The following is a 23,076-nucleotide window of genomic DNA, read 5'->3' on the forward strand; positions in this document are numbered from 1 at the left end:
AGTTCAACTAAAGCAATGCTTTTTGAACACTGGGACAGTGTCAACTATGCTTTGAGTGTTACCAGATTTGTTTTACATTATGCTTTCACCGATGATACTGCACTTGTCTTCTATAATACGCCAAACCAGCCATTGATACAGCTGCTCTTCATGCATCGATAATTTTAGCATAAAAACCCCCTGCATCTAGCTTAAGCTGTGGCTGTGTGTTCTGCAGTAGGTAACAGCAGATTCTTCTCTTTTAAAAGTTCATTTTAATCAAACTGGGAACAAGAATTGTAATTCGTCAGGCTTCAATAGCACTTTGCTTTACTACTGTCTTACAAGTCTGTCGAGCAGACTTTGTACTTTGGTAGGTAAACTAAACTGAACTGCAGCTGCACTCAATCTCGCCTTACTAAATTTGGCAGAACCAAATAGGAATCAGCACCAAATATTTTTCAGTGGCATTCTGATCTAAATCAGCATGTGCCCATAAAGCCTGAAGAAGCTCATCATATGCTTTAGCTGATCAAGAACAGTGCAAAAAGAAGCTTCGATGAGACGTAAACAGCAATGTATTTGAAATAGCACTGATCCAAGGTCTGATTTAAATAAATATAAAACATCTCTTTCTACCAAATAATGAATTGAAAGGGAGCTCACATTTTATGCAGTCTCTCTAAAATACATTGCTTTGCTGCCCAGAGAAACTTGAAGTTTGTCCCAGTGGCTTTCACGGAAACTACCTCAGAGCTGTGTGGCAGAGGAGGCAGATTCGCAGCTCTTTAGACTCTGCAGCATATTTTTTGTCCATCTGTCACGTCTCCCAGATTCAGGGACTGGCATAGCAGCCAACTTATAAAACACCAACAGCATGAACTTTTGCAACATGTTTGAAACTAAAAATGTAAGGCTACTTGAAAAGTCAATAATACAGGGATACAGAATTAATTTTAATATTTAACTTAGTAAAACTATTGTTCCCAATTAGTATGGAGCAGTTGCAGAATTTTGCTTGCAAAACTAGTTTTATCCCTTTTTGCTTTATGATTCCCAAAGGTTTATTTTGTGATTATAAAACTAAAAACATTACAGTAGAGACAGAACTGTTCTCCTTTTACCCTCCAACTCCCACAGCAAAGCCCTGCCTCACAGCTGGGATTACAGCAGCAATTTGACAACAGAAATGACCCTCCTTGGGGCAGTGCCTCTGCATACGTCTGGGGAATCGGTATGCAGCACTTCTTGCTTGGGGCTGTGCCAAAGGCAAAAAATAGTTCTAACTGAATGAATAAAACATGTCAATAATAAATTGAAAGGTGCATTTTTGCTGAAAAATCTTTCGATACCAAAATAAAAACATGTCTACCAAGATCATATATTCACACCTGGCAGTGAATGTAATATTTAGCACACTTGATTGAAATGAAAAAACATGGCAGTGTATTCCCCTCTCAGCTGGTCTAACACTCTTGAGATACCTTACCTCTTGCTTGTTGAATTCTACTTCTAAGTCGATTTTTAACAAAAATTCGTGCTACTCTGAATTCTGCAGCACCCATGAGAGTTTGGAGGGATATCTTGTTTTAGTCACCTGTAGTAGGCTGGATGCAAACACAAAGACAGCAATTTTTTGCAATTTTTAAAAAAGAAATCTGCTTATCAAGCCAGTGCAAGCACAACTGTGAAAAAAAAAAAAAAGTTCGTTGTTTGCAGTGCTTTTCATTTCTTTTTAATTCCTCTTAAAAGACAGTAAAACATGTGGTTCTGTCATTATTCTTGCATCTCTAGGAATGTGAAATACACGCTTGCTGCTCTTCCTTTCCCTTTCCCTTTGCTGAGCCAATCAAGAGTGCAAGCAAAAATAAAAAAGAGGATGCAGGAGAGATGACAGTGGGACTACAAGCAATGCTGGAAGTTTCCTAATGAAGATGCAGGTGACAAGATCAGGGATGTAGGGGAGAGTTCCACTGCATTTGCAAGTCCATGACACAAGAACCTCCCCTTTTCACCCCTGCCATGAGAATGTGACTTACTTGGGAGGCAGAGGTGTCTCACAGTCAGTCTTAGAGACAATCAAAACAAGACAAAACCTACAGTAGAGCAACCTGCAGTCAAAAATACTCCCTTGGGCCTCCCTTTCAACAACTGATCGAGCAACAAGCTGTTAACACAGGTAACTTCTAATGAAGACAAACTTTTCATGCAGAACCTGTGCCAACTCGTAACACCTTCGCCCGTAATGTTTAATTTTTAAACAATCTGTTTCCATCCATGTCCATTTGCAGACAGACACCGGAACAGCCTGGAGGCTACCTTGCTGAGCAGCCACAGAGGCCGGGTGAAGCTACACACAGACAGCAACAATAAGTCAAGATAAGAGAGCAAATGACAACTGCTGTCGGCAGCAGTGCAGTGAGCAGTGCAGTGGCAGGCTGAAAGGGTCATATGTGCAGAGTCAGGGAATGAAAAGATGCGCTCTTCTCAGATGCTGGAAACTGTGAACACTGGAAAACATGAGACTGAATCCTCCACTTCTGTACTTGGAGGAATTTGGAGGGCCCTTTTGTCAGTGGTGTTCAAAAGTAAACGTATTCTGGCGCTCTTGTAAATATACCCTTCTCTCCAGGTCAAAGTGGGAAGCCTTGGTGTCTCCTACCACAATGCATGTTTCACCTGTCTGGCACAGGAACCAGACAGCCACTAATGCTTTGATTCTTAAAACCAGGACCATGTCTACTTTCATGGTAAAACTCTCTTTTCACCCCTTCTTGTCTATATCACTCCACTGCTCTTTCTTACTGTGTTTAGGCAGCACTTTCTCTTCGCTGCTCCCTTTGGTTTCCTGCAAATCCCTCTGCTTCCTCCTGTTCCTTCATTCCTTGCCACAACAATGTTATTGCTCTGACCGCATTTCTCCTAGGTATCAAACTGCAGGACAGTGAGATGCTGATTAAAACTTTGCAAACAGCTGACAGTGCTCAAATGAGGTAAAAAGATGATGTTTCTCCTGTTCTTGTTCAAGAAGTACTTCCGGTTTAGTAAATGATAAAGTGCACTGATACATCCCCTTCAGCTCTTCACAACTCTTTCTGGGAGGAAGGAGCTGCTTGCTCTGTGATAGATTACAGAGCAGCACCTTCCAATTGCAGAATACATCCTGCCACACAGTTTTGGGATGTTCACCTTATATATCAGAGGTTTTTTTCATCTTATCCATTGAGGGAGAACTGAAAGCTTCCACCTGGAAGCTAATAATCACAATCCTAATTTGACCTACGGTATACTACTGGACTGTCCTGGTTTTGGCTGAGATAGAGTTAATTTTCTTCCTAGTAGCTGATATAGAGCTGTGTTTTGGATTTAGGATGAGAATAACGTTGATAACACACTGACGTTTTAGTTGGTGCTAAGTAATGTTTAGACCAGTCAAGGACTTTTCAGCTTCCCATGCTCTGCCAGGTGCACAAGAAGCTGGGAGGGGGCACAGCCAGGACAGCTGACCCAAATTGGCCAAAGGGCTATTCCATACCACATGACATCATGCTCAGTACATAAACTGGGGGAAGTTGGCCGGGTGCAGTGATTGCTGCTCAGGGACTGGCAGTGCGTCAGTTGGAGGGTGGTGAGCAGTTGTATCACTGTTTGTTTTTTTTTCTCTGGGTTTTGTTCCTCTCTCACTCTCTTGTTGTTTTCCTTCTCATTACAATTTATTATTATTATTTTTGTTCTAATTATTAAACTGTTCTTATCTCAACCCATGAGTTTTCTTACTTTTGCTCTTCCAATTCTCTTCCCCATCCCACCAGGGGGGGAGGGTGAGCGAGTGGCTGTGTGGTACTTAATTGCCGACTGGGGCTAAACCACAACAGACCTTTTTGGCGCCCAACGTGGGGCTCAAAGAGTTTGAAATAATAACAGATTAACCAGAGCGTATTAAGGAATTTAGATCTGTTAATAGTTGCGGGCCACAATATTGATTCATCTGTTCCCTATATTGGCTTATCTGATCTGCACCATGCTCATTTTTCTGGTGTACATGTTAAAGATTGGTGTTGGTTTTCGCAGTTTGCTATGCTCTGCAGTGATTAGTGATGTTTTGCCTGCAAGATTTGTTATTAAAACAGTGACCTTGGGTTTATTTTGGTATCTAAGTGTCATACTGAAACCATTACTGTACGTCAGGTACCACCTTATGGAGACAATTAGCAATTGTATTTCTTCCTCTGAGAGATTTTATGGAGGAAATACAAAATGGCACCTTCGCTACTTTCTTCTACAATGTTTCCTCCTCCGCTACAAGAACTTTTCAGTATATTGAACATCCTTGGGTAGTTAAGATACATCTACTGGTATTGCTTCGGAATATTGTTTCGGTTTTGTCTAAGATTAGTAAGCAATTTGAGAATATCATCCAGAGATCTGCCCCAAGGCTGGATAGTTATGAGTGGCAGGGTGTGTGGGATAGCATGGGCAAACGCCTAGGACGGTGGGCACCTCCAGTGTTCTGGAACTTCACCCCTGAACAAGTGCAGAATCCTGAAAAATTAGTACAATATTTGGAAAAAGTATGTTGTCACTCTGACAATTCTAAGGAGATACAAATCACTGCAATGTTGTGGGGCCTGGCCCATGCCTACCGAGCCCTGTTCAACACTATTCAGAACCCTCAAGGATCTGGTGACAAAATGACAGACACCACGGCTACTCCAGCCCCCCCTGCGACAGGCACTTGCAGTCACTCCAGCCCAGCCCTGCAACATGGACTATGGTCTATTGTGATAGGTAATCTAAGAAGCAAAGAGCAGACAGAAAAAAAACAAGGCTGCTAAATTTAACTGAATTGGAGAAGTCGATTAATACTGAAAGTCTTTCAGGGCTCAGCATCACCAGTTGCTCATTCCTCAAGCCAGTATTCCAACCTTTTAAATTCACTGTCATCAGAAATCCTAACAAATCCTAACTTCCATTCAAATGAAGTAAAAATGCACCACAACTTCATATTATAAAGTTTCAGTTAAAGTAACTCATTTAAGGAGTTCAATTCCGCTGAAAGAGTGTGATTTTTCATGATTTAGCATCATATTTTAAAAACCCAGTTTAAGTCACCAATTTTATGTTCTCATACTCCAAATGACATGTCAATTTACTTTCTCTCCTCATTTATTTATTCAGTTATTACTACGCTATCAGTTGGCACTATCACTGAATGACAAGCTTAGTTATACTTAACGCAGCATCATCCACTTTTCCACTGCACAGATGAAAAAACCTCCTACTTCTATATAATTATCTTCTGTAATACCATACAGTTAAAAAAAAATTTGGTACCTAGCTTCTGAGTTTCATGAAATTCAGCACTGTTTTGTGGCTGAGCAGTTCATCAGTGCTGCATTATCTAGCTCCAAAAGGGCTCACCATTGCAGCTCCAGAGTAGGTAATCAATTCACCGCCAACAAATTCCAGAATGGTTCACTGATTCAGTGGTTCACCAATTCAGTGGTATCCAACACCGGAACTGGCAGAAATTCATTGCCATTGAGTCTATTAATTCAATGTCACATAATTCTAGAGAAGTGCATTCAAAGTCACCTAACTCTAAAGTGGTTCATCATTTCAATGTCACCAAAGTCCACAATGGTGCATTAATTCTGTCTCGTCTCCTTCCACTGTAGTTCATCAATTCAGTGCCCCGAAACTCTGAAGTAGTATTTAACCTGATTAAAACTCATCAAGAAAGAAAAAGGTGCTGAGAAAATGAAGAGACATACATCATAACAAATGTAGGAATCAAACCTAGAGGTCAAGGGATCTCCATTGCAAAGACATAGGTGATTTAGTTAGGCAGATACTTGTAAAGTATTTTAAAAATATACATCTACCAAATTCTTTAGCTATCCATCCAGCACAGCGCATATTCAAAACTTAATACATGCTGTGTACTCATGGATATCCAAACACATACAGCAAGTGCATATCTTCCTTTAAATTGGACTAAATTCAAACTCCAGTCATTATCAAGCATCCCCGAATAAAATAATTCAGCCATCACCTTTTTAAAACTGCTGCCCAGTTGGGAGAACTGCTCTAGTGCAGACTATGAGTCGGAAGAGGGATATAGACACCACTGCTTCCCTGATCTGTGAGGTCTGCCCAAAGACCCCTCCTGGAACCTGCCGACTTCCTTCCTCGTCTGTTCATCCATGTCAGAGAAAGACTTGAAAAAAGCTGGATGCTGCACAGAAGCCTTATCTCCTCACTGCGTATGGTCTGGCCACATTTTACAGAATATAACCTTAACTGCACCTCTCCCAGACACAAAGAAATGCAGTCAACTGCACTAGCTCTCTCGTTCTCTCCCTCTCCAGATATATCATCGATGGTGGCTATAACTGCACACAAAATCTTACATCGCTGTTAATACAATTCAACTTCTGACCATTGAATAATCACTACATGTTACACCACACACATGCTCAATTCTTTCTTAAGGAAGAAGAAATATCTATGATAATATATGCTCAATTTCCAAAAATCTTCCACTGGTTACATGGGTAGTACTGGAAAGCCTGATGAATGTATTTGAACTGCCACCCCCTGTACAATGTCTCAGGCTATAGTCTATCACCTCATTTTATGGCATGTTCCCAAATACTTAAGCCCATTAAGTCTAATATCTTTAAGAACTTTAAAAATCTGTAAGCAAATTTTCATGAAGTACCGATTTCAGTGTCACAAGCAGGTTCTACCATAGTATCTTTATACAGAAGAAACAGACTTGCACCGTGTTTAAATTACTATCCTGAAAAATCTGAATTTTGACCTCTAATCTATACACAATACTCTTAAGCATATGCACCAAACTGGCACTGAAACAAACTAGAGATGGGTTTCCTAATATTCACAGCTATTATTGTATCCATCAGAACAATAATTAGAAGACTAACTATAGAAAAAGGACAGCAGAATCAGCCCAGTTAGTTAAGGGTGGCCCTTTGTTTGTAACCCTCAGACTATTAACTCTGTGGATCACAACCTGCAGCGTGGAAAAGACACTGTCTGTCATGGAACAACTTTGTCACCTTTGACAATAACAGGGTGGCACTTTGGCTCTCTGCCTGCCCATGTGCCAGCCAAAGAGCCCAGAGTGAGTAGCAAAAGCAAAAGAGCTGGCACAGCTCACTTCTCCCTGCAGCAAGGGAGAAAGAGGGATCACACTGTGCTCTGAGTCCTAATTTGCCCAGTGCTCTCTGTGCCTGGACACGGGCACAATGAATTATCTCTTACTCAGGGCAGGTGGAAAGGTGACAGTCTAACATTAGTGACAGATGAAAGACTGATGGAATTTTTTTTGCCCCTGGCTTGCCACACAGACCTCCTTGGGAACAGAGATCAAAACAAAGTCCACGGTCGCACAATCCCTACAGCATCATACTGCCAGTAATGACTTAAAGGATGCACTTGAACTAAAATTGCTCATTATATTACTGGGAGCTTCCAAAAACTCTAAGAAGGTTTTATTATGTACACACTTTGATAAGTGCCCAAATCTCACTCATGTTTAGGAACAGTCTGGTACTGGCATTTTGTTTATGGTATCTCCCCCTGCCTGTCTCCCTGGATTGACAAGTAACTAAATAATGGTTACCTGCATAAAACTGAAGTCTGAAGTAAATTTGAACTCCATTTGTATTTAATGGTTTCAAAATACCAAGGTGATGTCCTTTTTTGAATGAATTTTACACACACATCAATAAACAGCAGGTACCCAAAGCTTGGCCTCCTGGGGATTCCTCAGCTCACACAATGGCGAATGCAATGAGATGGCACAGCAGCATCTCTTGGACAGACATTTATAAACTAAAGAGGCTGACATTTCCCTCTCCATCTATTAGTTCATGGGGGTGTTTTTGGTCAGGATTAGCCTGCTTTTTTCCAGTGCTAAAGATTTGCTCTATGATTAACACCGGTGGAAGTGCAGAGGAGAAAAAAGCTCCAGCCACCAGCGACAGATCCAGCCCACAGCTCATACTGGAATAACTGTGACTGCAGAACAAATGACCTGAAATAATCTTACATTCAATTTGAAATGAAATAAGGTAATATTTTCACAGCCTTTAAACAAATGTTCAATTCCTCACTGCCCTTTTCTCAGTGCAACAGTCCACTGCCCTGGGCTTATTTTCATTGCATCCATGATGCTCCTTAGCTAGAGCAGGGAAAAACTGAGACTCACAGAGACCAAAACTACAGGAAAAAAAAATAATTGAGAAAACAAACACAGTCTGTGTAAAAATGTGTACCAAAACACTTTTTGGTACAAGGTTTGTTTTTTTTTACTAGGGCCCAACTGTGGCTTAAGTAGGAAGTTGTATAGGATGGGACAGGACACTAAGTGAGCCAGATGTTGGAAAGCCAGATTTCCCAGACCTTTTCCTTACACAGAGGATGATAACAATAATCAAAAGACTTTTCAAATTACTTTCATTAGAAAAAGGAAACCATTAAAGGGAAAAAGAAAACCCTCACCATGAGACAGAGCCAAAGCAAAACAGCTTGTAAATAAACTCCTTCCTGCCTAGAGATGCTGCAAAGAACCTTCTTGTCTTTGTCACAGCAGGTCCTTGCCTCCAGTTTGCTCTCAGTCAGGGTTGCAATAAACTCCTCAGGGGTGCTGCAGGAGTCTTTTTCTTCCTGTCACCCTTGCTGTGTAGCTGTTCCCCATTCCTCTTGGTAGCGTCCCAACATTTGCTGCGATGTTACCAGCCCAGCAGGGAGGAAGTCTGTATTTGGGCTGTATAATGTGTTTACAAAAAAGTAACTGTGACATTCCATCACAAAAAGCTCTGATTACACTGAAAATGTTCAATTTGTGCCATCAACTCTCTGTTTATATATAAACATGACTTGCCAGTATCAGTGAGACCTACAACTATGTAATGTTGATATGATTTGTGAGGATTTAGCTCAAGACTGATTAGCTCCATGTATGGAAGGCAAGCATAGAGATCCACAAATGCACTCTCTGCTGCTCACATACCATCATCACCATTGTATTTCTGATAACAAAACAAGGTCACAAGCTAGAGTGCAGTTATCAATATCCTCAAAAAATAACAATACATATGTATATTAAAAAGAGATTTAAAAATAAGGATTTTTAAACTTACTTTTGGAAGGGACACGCAGATTGGATCGTACCACTTGTAAGGAGTCTGCTTGAACTCGAAGCTCATAACTTTTCACACTTTCATAATCCAGAGACTTTCTAACTGAGATCACGCCTGTTCTATTATTAATAGCAAACACATCTGAAATCCAGCAAAAACAGAAGTAACTTTTTAAGATGCATAAACACTTTTTTTTAATGCCTAAATGCTTCTATTTTGGTGATGACACTATTTTCTGACACTGTCTTCAGAAAGTCATTCCCATCCCTCCCTCAGGCCTGTAAAAGCCCATATAAATCCTCTGTGAAGTTATCTTCAAAGAAGCACAGCAGCTGAATCTGACCTGGCACTGGAATAACCAACTAGAGTACACACTGGCAAGAGCAGCCAAGACACACAGCTCACTCTCACAAAAAGGAGGATGGGATGGGGAATTCTTCCACATGCCTCCAAATAATTTAGTGTAATTTTGCTTAGAGATTTCAAGGTGGATCACAGAGAGTACCCAAGAAGGATGCAAATGCAGGAATGATGTTTTATTTAAATATCAGGCTCTAATCTAATACTTGTAGCTATGGCATGGCAAAGACTATAATGCCTTAAAACAGATTTCTAATCAAGAAGTTCGACTACATCAAAGCTATTTATATTCTTATTTCAGTATGCCATGGATTCACATCATGTGGCACCACTGTGAATTTTCACATCAGTGAAAATTTCATTGTATTTTAGTGTTTATTGTAATCCTGCTAACTAATCTGATCTTTAGCTGATCTCTGAAGGCTTGATAATAGCAGTCCCTCCTGCTTGTTCAGATGAGGTGGGATTTCACCTCAGCAGCTTTATTCCTCATCGCTATTTCTTGAAGACTTCGGATGCATGCACTAGGCTCAGCATAACCACTAAGACTGAAATATTAGTACTTACCCTCTTCATTTCCGGAAACAATGGAATATACAATTGTCTGGTTCAACGCAGCAGCTGTAACAACTGCGACCACAGTTCCTTTTGGTGCACTTTCACTCACTGGCGGCGGTCTGCAGAATTGAACAAAAGTATTTGTGTCATCTTCCAGTGGCCTGAACAGCAGGTTACTGAAACTTATTCCTCAGGTTAACAGTTTCATCCATCTATTAGGCTACCAAAGTGAGAGGATGTTATTACAGAAAGACATATTAAAAAGGCAAAGGTTTAACCTTTGTCTCTGCAAATGCAAAAAACAGTAAGAAGTCTGTTTCATCAAGAGGTGACAATATGATGATATGAAAATATAAATGGTTCAATATGAAGATATAATGGTTCTTTGATATAAGAAATGGAAAAGCAGGCAATAATGAGTAGAAAATAACAGAAACACAAGAACCACCACAGACTGATAAACTGCAAGTAAAATTTAGAACATAATAGCTCTTTTATGATACTCACCTCTACTAAGAAAACTCAGTAATGTATCAGAAATGCATGCAGGAAAATTCATTCATGGGTAAACCTCCATCATTTAAAAAGTAAGCACTTTAAAGCCACCTCCACAGGAATTCCTACTCTTCAGAAAGATCCAAATATTTTCCTGCCAACCCATTTCAGTACTAAAAGCCTGCAACTGCAACTCAAGTATACATACACATCTTTTAAGCATTCAGTAAATTGCTTCTGATTCACTGAGCACTGATTCATGTAAAGAAAGAAAAAGAAAAAGGATTACACTACTAACACATTGGTATCTCATGTTCTTCGTACCCTACAAACACTGAGAACAGAGCATCTCATATTCAGCATAGTTTCATCCTGTATAAATAATGAGTTTCCTCCTGAAATGCTGCAAAGAATTACTTCACTCTTTCTCTTCTATTGTTCAAATGCTGTCTCCTCAGAAAATGTGATGAGTAACATTTTGAGATGCTGTTTCCTCAAGGAAACTGTAACTACTTCAGAATGAACAAAGAGTCTGTACTAATGTATTTAAAACAGCAATCTAAACAATTTCAACAGGGAGAAGTGAGACTCTTGAGCTAAGCTCAGATTTTCATCACAGCAAGTAAAGGCTGAATTCATGCTTAAAACTATTCATGCTAGTGAACAAATAAATTTGAAAAGAAGTTTTTGCACTCATTCATAAATGCAGATGCATCTTTATTAAAACTAACATTATCCAATTATTTTCCATTTTAAAAAATTACACTCACTCAGTATATAACAAAATAAGAGACAGACGAGGATATGTTGAGATAGGCTCCTAAATAGGAGTAGACTTTAAGGCGTATATCAGCTGTGCACTGATCTTCACAATTCTGGACAGAATCTACACTTGCTTTTGTTTCAGAGAATATTTTACGACTTCCCTCTTTCATCCTCCAGGTATTTTTCAAATACTCCACCCCATACCACATTTTCCCATTCTAAGGGCAGAAAGCTGGAACCCCAGGTTACAATCCTAACTATTGAACCCAAACCTTTGCCATCACACACCAAGAGACCAACAATCTGCCCTTGATCTCTGTCTTACAAACATTTTATTTGGGATGAATATTGGTTCGAACATGCTAGAAAAAGTTCTAGATAATGACACCGAATATACGGAATTAAGTTAAAAAATTTCAGCAGGTAAATTATTCATTATCGTTTAAAAAAAAAAAATAAAAAAGACACCTGGTTAGTTTGGGTGATGATGCCTGTTACACGACCTCTTGCCCTGGAGGTGATGTACTTGCCTTCATGCTTTGCGGCTTTCTGCAGCAACTGCCTTCTGCCTACAAGAACATTGGTCAGAAGTTTACCTATGCTTCTGCCTCTTCCCTCAAGTTGCTATTCAGACTGCCTTCACCCTGACCCTAGATTCTCTGACTACTCCCTTACTTTGCCCTAAGGGCTATAATTCTCTTGCTCTTCCTGAGTTCTTGCTCTCAGCTTAATCCAATTATAGCACCATATTGCTGGCTTGACTGCTCATGCTCCAGATTACATCACCTGTAAAAAAGATGCCAAAGGCAAACCACCTGTAAAAAAAAATGCCAAAGGCAAACCATACCCATGCCCCATAGGGGTAAAACGCACTCTTCCTTCCCTTCTTGTAACATCTTCCATGCTTTATTGACTTGTTTTGTTTTGCTTCCTGTGGAGGGCCCAGTCTGTCTTAAATTAAAACACTGTATCTCACTTAGCATGGTGAGGTATCAATTCTTCTGAGCATCCCTAGGCCTTCCGCTGTACAAATAATGGGGAGAAAATACTGTTCCAGGCTGAGACACACTGGATCATGTAATAGTTACTGTACTGAAACACTGACCTCCCAATATTTTTGCAGAAAAAGATGACGGTAAGTTCACTTCTACTCACACACACATGCACAGAGCAGATCACTCTGGCTCCCAACTGTCTGCCTCAAGTGTGCTATCAGCAGTAGAAATAAAATTCATTATTGCTACCTGATTTATTAAGCTGCAAAACTAGTGCTATAAACTACTTACTAATGTGCATTTTACAAACGAAAAGGTTAATCTTAAAGACAGGAAAAAAAGGCTGTCAAATCTGAAAGCATTTCAAGCTGTAGCTCTTTTGATGAGGTCAGAGATACAGGCCAGTGAGGAAAACAAAGATCCTTTTTATGTTGCATTATGTATTACATTGTTTTCTTTTTCTTCTGAAGGCATATAATTTGAACAAAAAACCTCATGACAGTGTATAAACAAAACCCACATTTCATCTGAAGCACACTTTCAGTATATTCTTTTAACGGAAATGGCCTTGTAACTTTCCCTCTGACATAGTTGAATTCAATGAATTGACAAATCAATATCAATTAGCAAGCAGCTTTTGTGTTTGCTATGAGACGCTATAGAGGGAGTGGACAGAAAACTGCCACAGTAATTGTACTGATTTTGTTTCCCTGATTTAAATAAGGTGATCAGGTTCAACAGGAGCAATGCATCAGCTGAATTAAAACATACAGCTGGTCTCTTAAGAACATTTTGCTGAATTGTAAAGAAGTGAACCAGCAAAAGACAATGGTATTCAAGCTGACAATATACTGCTCTTTATCCTGTACTACAAGCTCTAATAAGCTTTCTTTGGGGAGAAGTTCATTATTTTCCAATTTTTGAAGGACTAAGATGTACAACAGTGCTTTTTTGGTTTTTTTTGTAAGTGGTAGACATTCTATTCAAAGACATTTTAGGGGACAGGCAAGGGCATTTTTATGCAATAATTTTGCATTACTGGATGATAAAGGCTGGTTATTTTTGTGAGAAGAAGTGACACTAGGAAAGCAGTGCAATTCAGTCCAAGCCACCCAGAGAAGCTTACAAAACAGACAGCATAGTGAAAGGGAAGGGTACTGCTGTGACTTCAACACATGATTAGGATTCAGAGCATCTGAAGGTATTTTTCTCTGATAATGTTTGCAACACCTTATTGAGCCTCTGAATGCAACTGCCAATATAGTCATTACCCTGCCAGCCACAGGCTCTGACTATACCTGACAGTACATTTCTGTCACTGTCACCTGTGTAGGATTGGCATGCCATTGCCTTACAGTCCAGTGCTGACTTATTTGACATATTTTATATGAAACAGTTACTTTTTGAGCTTCTAAACAAAACATCTTCTCAAATACGTGGTTTCTAATATTCCTCCCCAATACGTACATGCATGGGTATCCACATACAATCGGTCACTGAATGAAAGAAGGCCCTGTGCATTAACATGATAATCCACTTGCACCTCATAAATCTTAGGGTGAAATGGAATAAACAGCAATTAATGTACACTTTAGTCACCTCAGCTGCAACTCAGTCTACCCATAGTCTTAATCTTTCCTCCTGAACACTCTCCTTTGCACAGCTATCTTTTGACCATGTCAAAATAAATATATTTCTATACCAATGTTTCATTCATTCACATGGTATTTTTCTGTAACCATCACAGCAATGTGCAATTTAGGTTGGTCAATCTTCACTTTAACGTTTTCACAGAAATAGTAAACAGTATCTTGTCAGCATCCAGGATGGGATGGATACCAGAGGGGTCCCCATCACCGCAGCGCAACGAAAACCCTGTAGGATCCCCGGACTCAGCGTGAAGCCACCCAACCTGCCCAAACCCTTCCTGACAAGCTGTGGTGGGAAAAGCGGGCAGGAAGGCAGCAAAGTGTAAAAAAGGAGCAGCCTCAATCGCTTTGTGCCATGCTGAGATAAGATTGGTATCCCGATGACCTCGGATTTGGGAAGAACAAAGTAATTTAACAAAATAGATGTTCAATAATAAGTGTTCTGTCCCACTCTTCTGATTTAGTTACCCCGAACAAGTTTAAGATTTGCCTGTATTTCTTTGAGGCCTCTGTTTCATTGCTTACTGCTTCAGTATGAAACCAAGCCACAAAATGTGTTTGCCCCTCAGAAAAAAAAAAGCAACCCCAAATTAGAAGAACAGGATTAAAATAAAGTCATTATTTATATGCAAAAACACTGAAAAAGAATACAAATTGTAAAAGAATAGTATATTTTCATTAGCTATATCTCAATTATCCTTATCTTGATCAGAGGGGGAAATGGAGACTGGACACTATCAAATACATTTCAGGGCTTAACTATTTTTAATATCCAAAGCGAAATTTTAACTTTTTCTCTCTTCTTTTCTGCTTCTTTTTTTCCTTTGCTAAACACGTCAGACTCTCATCCATTTTTCAATTTGCCTGATATCCAATATGCTTTAAATTCACCACGAAACTTTTCTATCTCCAAAAGCATGAACATGAGATTTAATCAAAAATTAAATTTAAAACCAGCAAACCCAATAATAAATTGGGAAATTGGTTTAGTACTGAAGTTTAATAGTGTGATATGTATGTACTCTGTATTAGACCCTTCAAGTTGACTCTATTTTGTGGATTATATTTTAGTTCATGGAGGTCCATAAGCATACCTCAGAACTTACATTTCTGTTTGTTTGTTTGTTTAATTACATTGCTAGGATTCTTAGCTCAGCTTGACTAAAATGTCATTTGGACCTCTCCTGCTAAAATCGTCTCCCTACCTTCTCTCACATTACAGCTTCTTTAAAGAGTTTTGGCCTTAGCTACTTTCAACTCTCAAGGGCATTTTACCTAGAGCTATTCCACCCTCCTCTATCTGAAACATGTTTCTGAGCAGCGTACCCATTCCTGCACAGACTCTTTTCATCCGACTCCTCGTGGGAAGTGATTTCATCTGGCTTTTCGTCTGTCTGATGCTTTGCATTAAAGAGAAGCCATGTAAGCCATTAAAAACAACTGAATTTATGTATTTTTCTGGAGAAAAGTCAAGTGTAGACAGCACACTAGAGTGTCTAAAATGAGGCGAGCTAATACTGAAGTTATACGGAAACTAAAATAGCTAATAAAAGCTCTACAAACAGAAACACTTAAATTGGTCTGGCTATACAGCTGAGTTTTTAAAATTGTGAAAAAAATGTACAAGTTTCTAACTGGTGCAGCAAAACAAGAAGTAAAGAAACAAGAAAGCAAGAAGTAAACATCATGATGGCAGCTCTTTTAATCCTTTCACCAATGCATTTAGACTCAGCTTCCTGTCCTTGCTCAAAAAAAGAAGGACCTAGCCACATTTTAGAGCAATAATTGAACAATTTCTCAAATTTTCAGTTTCCAATAGAGCAACTGTAACAATCTGAACAGTTTGTCAGAGACAGTGATTCTTTTTTTCTGGAAAATAATATTTTCTTCTTAATTAGATGTATTTTTCAAGCCATTTATCTTCAAAGTGTCCTGACAAGGATCATGTATTCCTTACCGTACTTACTATCCTCACTTTCTGTCTCAATTCTCAAATTGAGACAGAAGACATTCTGACCTTTTCATGGTGTTTATCTCTAAAACAGATGACAAGGGAGTCTGGAAATTGTTACAGTGAACCCATCATAACCTGTTATTTTTTAAACAAAATGTCAAATTTTGTTCCTGTGAACTCTCTGTCATCAGGCATAATGCATTTGTGTTATCCCGCCAATCTTCCTAAATTAAAGCTAAGGACATGAAGACATGAAAATTTCTGTCATGGTTACTACAGAAGCAAAAAACAAAACAAAACAAATTTCCCATCAAGCACAATGTAGGACACACTCACATACTTGAATTGGTCAGACAGGTATTGATAGGATCAATTCGAAGACCAAGGATAATGCCGTGGCTTTGTGCTCTCATAATACACTGCCGAAAGCTGACAGGGTTTAATACTACAGCTGTGTATTATTTCTATTCCATATTCACATTCCCAGAGTGACTTGGTTCTACATTTCATTAAACTGCAACATGGTGTTGAAAGCTCTGACCCCCATCCTCACCAAGCACAGCAAGGCAGATTCTCTGCACAGACCTGGGCCCTGTGGTTACCTCTTCTGGTATAACCAGGTAACATGCAGCTAGATTCATTTTGCCATAATATTTCATTCAAAAAAGCCCATTAAAATAGTTTCCTTTTCATTTGGTATAAAGAAGTAGAAGATTTTAATAAAATGCAATGTAGCACTACTAAAACAAGAAAAACCAGAAAAAATGGGTGATCCTTCTACTACACTGTAATCATCTGCTAACTTGCTCACTAATTTTTCTATGGCAAACCATGCTTCAGTATCTGCTGTAGAAATAAGTTAATTTCCTAACTTTTATAACCACACGCTAAAGTGTGCTTTCTTATTTTTTATTACACACTGAATAAGTACCAGGAGACCACCACCATAAAACAGTGATTTGAAAGGCAAAATCACACGACCACCACCATAAAACAGTGATTTGAAAGGCAAAATCACACATATTTTCCTGAAGCCAAGCTGCCACTGACACGAGGCAAATAAAAAATGCATGTTGGAACCTATGCATCATTCCTCTAGCTTCAGTTTGAGGAAAACATTGGCTATTTGTCCCTCCACCTCAGAAATGCTGCATCAAAAATGTTGCCAGTGGTATTTCACTCTTTTTCATGTCTTTCATTCATAAAATGTAAATGTAAATTCATTATGGGAAAGGCAGGAGAAGCAGTGGTAAAACTTGGATATCCTGGGAAAAGGATTACCCAAATGGATCCTCTAAATCTACCATTACTAAACAAAATACTTTTGAGGGACAAAACTAAAACCCTGTGCACTCCTGTTGCAAGAAGAGGGAAATGATCCGCTAACTGAGCACTACTTAAAACGGCAGTGAGCTCTAATAGGAAGGAAAAAAAGAAAACTTAAGTATAGAGGCTTAAAGAAAGCCTGATGAAAAACCAACTGCATCTAAGGTAGAAGTTTATACACTGCCACTTCGGCACATGGTTTCATTAAGGAAGCATCTTGATTCCCTGAATAATGACATTTTACTTAGAGAAAATAAGTTATGACTTTTCAAATTACTTCTCAAAGCAACATGTCAGAGACAAGTAAGTAAATCAGTAAAAAAATAGCTTTGGAAATCTCACTGTGGCCTACAACCCAAAAATGTTCCCTTCCCCTCCAAATGCCTGGTGTATACGGTTTGGGTTTTTTTCCTCTGTTTTGCTCTTTAACAAAGGACATTGTCAGCTGCTGACCTCATTTCTGAACAGAGCTTATCACTCCTGATTTTTTAAGACACGTGTAGATTAACCTGTTCCTCTCCCTGGAATAACTCATTTCTCTTAATACTTGTATTTTTCTCTCATGCACTGTAAAGAAGGATGGCTGAATTAGTAGGATACTCATGATAAGAAAAGCACAGTTGCTTCTATGAGGCCTCAGACATTCACAACATTGTGGATGCTGTTCTGTGCCAATCTGCACCTTTTGGAAGGAGGCACCGAATTAGAGAGATTTCAAACATGAAATGCTACCCATACCCTCAATGCTGCTGTGCAGGATTCCACATTTCCATTTCACAATGAGAATAACTGTTTGACTGAATGGCAGTAAACCAGAGAACTGGGAAAAGCCTCTTGGAATAACATTTCCAATTGACTCCTCATATGCCTCTAAATTTTTTTTTGTGAAATCCTGCAGTACACAGCTATTTGCTTTGATGATATCTGCCTACAGTATCAACGGATTTCATTAAGTGGAAAACATTACATCCCATCTTCTACTGAGTGAGCAAGAGGTCCACATGTCACAAAATCTCACTTTTTAACCGGAACACATTTTCACAGTAGAGCATTGTTGCTAGTAGAGAAATAAAGTGCCACACTACATTTACGTCAAGTAATAGCCTCAAATTTGCAACTACACGTATTTCCTCATCAATTGGAACCAAACTTCAGGTTACCATACAACTGGACACATCTTTTCAAACAAGTTGGGGACCTATAATGCAATACTAACAGAAGCTAAAAGTTCCCAGTATTTTCCTCTTTTTGCTATGAAATGGCTGAACACCTGTTTAATGTGCCCACAGGCAATCATTAGGAACCAATGACACTGCTTTTGGTTAACATTTCATTTCATTTCCTGCACATTGCTATTAGCAATGCCCTTCTAGTTGCAGAGGATGTAATATTTATTAATTAACAAAACAAGAAAAAGATCCCAAGTCCCTTTGAACTTTTAATTTTTTAAAATGAGAATGTACTCATAAAGAGGACAGGCTTGCTGAAAAAAAACACACCTCTTTATATTCATCTCAGGTTCACTTCACATCTGGTCTTCACTGTTCCGTAGCACTACTAATTATGATTTGTTAATTAAGAAATGAAAGTGCTGCCATTACCTGTTTGGAAGAAATGGAAACTTCTGGATCAATTACTTGCTCTGGAGTTCAATCAAGAGGTGATCTGGGTGGAGCCCTCAGAACAAGAGAAATAATAGCTTGGGAAAGGAGCACTCAAAACAGCTGATTTGATTTTCCCAAACAAGTGAGTTATTGCCAGAGACATGGCTGTTTCACCAGCACTAAGCAGAATGAGATCAAAGTCAGCATTAAAAACCTTAATAAACTGTGTGAACGGCCACACCCTGTTTTGGGCAGCAATGCAGAAAGTCTCACATGCGGTGTGCCAGCACCCATTTCTTCATCACCTTGCTGTGCCCAGCACCCCCAGGCCCTTGCTCTCCAGGCTGTCACTTTGGCTGGAGAGAGGCAGCGGAAGTGGCACGTCAGGCCTTGTCCATATACTGCTGACAGCTGTCCCATGCGTCAGGTTCGGCGCTCCCTCTGCCATCAGTGCTTTGGAGAACAAGCAAAATCTGACTGACTGCCAACTACCCTACAGGGAGATGCAGCGAGAAAAGCATCAGCAGCAGTGTCCTTCCCCGGCAGCAAAAGGTCAAGTGGGCTCAGAGGTGGACTAGCCATCTACAATTAAATGTCTGGATGTTACAGGCCTTTGATTCTTTTTGATTTTTGCCTCTTCACACATTGCGTTTTTGTGGAACAAGCAAACAATGCTTGGTTGAAAAACACTTTACTTAGTAGGTACTGCTGCTGTCAGCTCTCTGAAAGTCATATTTAATATCCATGACAAGGGCAGATAAGGATCCAAGTAGAGAAGGATCCACATCGCTAATGCAGTTAAACTCTTCAGAACGAAGATCTGGGCTAGGAGCACTGGGATAGCCTGCAGTACCAGCTAAAGTGCAGTGAGGGCAGTTAGGTTCACACCTAATGATGCACTAGAGAGAGATCTGTAGGAGTTGCAGTGTATCGGTGTCCCCAGAAGACAGTTATGTGCAAGGAGCACTAGGCATGGATCATCTGGCCCTGATTAACTATGCTAATGGCCAGCAAGCCCCTGAGGGTGGCATCTTCACAAGCTGCTGGACCAGATCATGCAGACCTGCTGGCTGATGCTGCTCTGCTTCTAACAGGATACGAGTGCATGGAGGAGGAATGTCCTAAAGCATGCTGCACTCAGACTGCTGGGATGCTTTGCCTTGACTTGCTAGTTCGCACCAGAAGAGTTGACTGGTTGCAGCTTTCTGATGTACTTTAGCGGTCATCTCAGTCATTAGGACGGAACTATGTTTTATCACTCACTTGTCATAAAGCAACTGCTCCATGTTGTATTTTATGGTTCTCAGAGCTCTTAGCTTCCCTTTGCTGTTTTATATGTATAGCGCAGCAGCATTTAGAAGTCTCCAGTATAATTTACAATCCAAACAAAGAAGGTGGGGGGGGAAAAGAGACTAATTAATTTTCCCCAAATTATGGAATAATGTAGAGGGAGAGCCAGTGAATAAAATGCAAATCTCTGACTCTCATCTACTTGACTGCTGCCTCCTGTGGAAGTCACTTTAAGACATGGATAATAATCAATCAAAGCCTCCCTTAGTATGAACAGGACTCCAAGCAGAGATCCTAATGCACTAGTGTACTTCTGACAGAGCAGAGAGCTGCCAGTCCAACAGCTCAAGGCAGAGTTGCACTTTTATCTCCCTATCTGCCCAACACGGCTATGCCTTTTTGATTATGCCATCTGGTCCCCTCTCTCCCATTTTTTGTATTTATTTTTGATTTGTAATACATGCTGCAACTGCACAGGCAGCTTTACTGTGTGAAACTGTTCAACTGTGACCTTCTTCTAAATACACAGAAATGAAGTTTGTAAAACAGCTAGAAAACAATGCTGGAATCATCCGGATTATGATAATTATGCAAGCAAAGATCAATACTAATCCGCTCTAAAGACACTAATTCTCAATCCTTCAGAAATTCTAGTACCCACATGCAACAGTTTATCATTTTGCAAGCAGCACCATTACTCTGTGCTGACATTTACCCAGAAGATATACTATGTCAACTGAAAAATAAGGTTATATGAAACCTGCCAGTTTCAGTTTGCACCGCTGTCAAGAGACCAAACACGAAGTGGAGTTTTCAGAGTGTGACAATCCCTGAAAACCTTAGGAATCAAAACTAGTCCTGCTCCAAAATGTTTGAGAGAGTCTCAGAGCTGAATCAGAAAGTTATGGGGTTGTTTTCAGTTAATTTCTGATGCTGAAGAAAATGAGTAACTGCCTTTGCTGCCCCCAAAAGATTTTAAGAGTTTTTTTACGACGGCGTGCATCAAAAAGTTTACCAAGAATGGAGTAGCGCTATTTCTTTGGAAAGAGAAACTAGGCTATTCATCTAATCCTGATGAGTTCACAAGGAGGAGAAGATAAAATGGGTCATTCAGTTGTCATCTAAGGGTATCAGGGGATATGAGCCACTTTTTACTGTGTGTGAAGCTTTCTTCACAGTGAAATAAAGTTCCCATCTCCTGGGATAAAACTGGAGCTCAAGGTGGCCTCAGAAACTGTGAGCTCAGTTCATTTTTCAGAAGGCAATGCAAACTCTGCCTGTGCTCCTGAATCTTAAAGTCTCTTCTCACAACCCTGCAAACAAAGACACTGTGTTGGTTGACATGAGAACTGCAAGATACCTCTTCTACATCGTAGAGGTGGACCACACCGTGCTCCAAGTACTCCTGAGGCTGGGCTCATGCTGAATTTGGCCTGAGCGGCCTAGCACTGTGGCTGCATTGTAGCCTCTCCCAAAACACACTGCTCGGGATCACATTTGTCACCAGGTAAGAGTCAAGAACAAGCTCCTTAAAGGTGAAGGTCATTTGGAATAAAGTTATAGAAGAAAAAGGAAACAAAGCGCATTACTAAGTATGCCCCTAGCAGCGAAGAGTCTCTTTAGCGGCTCCAGCCCCCTGCCTGGCTCCTGAGGCTACGTAAATTAGCTTTTGTAATTTAGCCAAAATGTGGAGTATCTTGGAAGGGTATCATCGTATGTCCTTTTTATGTCCTTCTGTTAAACATAACTACACATTTTTTTCCTCACAGCTATGCATATAGGACCTGTTCATTTTTTTTCTTGAAAATTGTTAACACAGAAGGTTAAGTCTATTACAGAAAGGCTTTAAATATTATTCAGAAATTGCATGCACTGACATATCTGAAATTAAATAAAAATGTTTCCAGTTGTTACTGTAATTAACTACCTTTTGCTACATCAACTAAACTACACTTCATACATTTGGAGATATCTAATAAAATACAGGGAGTAGCAGGAATAATCTCTCTCAAGAAAAATCCTTCAGGAAAGGATTATCATTTGCACTATCATTAAATGCAAAGTTTGTAATTTTGCACTATTCCTTCAGATTTCGCATTTGTTTCAGGATTAAATACAAAATTAGTAGAGGACTGGCAGTATTTTGCTATTTTTCATTTCCTTAAGGTATTTAGTCAAAATGCTAATACTCTAATCATGAGGAAAAATAGAATCATGAATTTTTGTCTAAACTCCTTAAAATAGCTGGGCAAGTCCTCTCATTAGGGTCTACTGAAGGCAATACTACTACATTCAATTTCTGTTTTCTGATTTCCCACAGTACTTTGTTTTGAAAACATATGTACAAAACCCATTATACCCATTCTGATACTGATTATGTCACTACATTGGAATCAAGAACGCATATTGCGGCAAGGCTGTAACTTCTTGATATCGGGAGGAGGCTGGTTGCATTGGTCCTATCACTTCCTATTATTATATAGATGTCAAACTGCTTACGAACACATTCTCTCTAACAAAATTTAACAAACTAATGAGCCTGTGCACCACTTTTTTTTTTTTTTAACTTAAAATCAACCCATTTTCTTAAAATTATCAGAGGGTAAACTTTATCAAATCTTGACTCTCTAGTAATAACAACTATCATCTGCACTTCTAATGTCAAAGAGGTCGAGTCTGAATTCTCTTGTGTCCCACATGAATGGTGTACAGGATTAAAACACACTCAGACAGACTGGAGGAAACTTAACCTAGAGCCCCAGTGATCTGAGCTACAATTTCAATGCATGGAATTTTTTGTTTATCCACGACTGACATTTTCAACAGCTTCTGAAAGGATAATTTCAAACAAACCTCTCCTCACTGTCATTGTCACCTACAATCCAGATCTTTTCAGTTGGAGACAACCTGTTAAGATGGTAAAATTGC

The 23,076-nt window shown here is 39.5% G+C and overlaps 1 protein-coding gene across 4 annotated transcripts in view; it reads right to left on the reverse strand.

The window, feature by feature from the left end:
- The window catches only part of PCDH15 (protocadherin related 15), a 378,762-nt gene that overhangs the window by 69,650 nt on the left and 286,036 nt on the right, over positions 1-23,076 (reverse strand). For all 4 annotated transcript variants that reach the window (XM_072869959.1, XM_072869956.1, XM_072869957.1 and 1 more), the window contains exons 23-24: positions 10,080-10,189; positions 9,153-9,293 (exon numbers count right to left, since the gene is read on the reverse strand). In XM_072869959.1, the coding sequence (XP_072726060.1) occupies positions 9,153-9,293; positions 10,080-10,189 (251 nt within the window). The remainder of the gene's footprint in view (positions 1-9,152; positions 9,294-10,079; positions 10,190-23,076) is intronic.

Source organism: Ciconia boyciana, chromosome 8 (assembly GCF_034638445.1).
Source record: "Ciconia boyciana chromosome 8, ASM3463844v1, whole genome shotgun sequence".
Classification (NCBI taxonomy): domain Eukaryota; kingdom Metazoa; phylum Chordata; class Aves; order Ciconiiformes; family Ciconiidae; genus Ciconia; species Ciconia boyciana.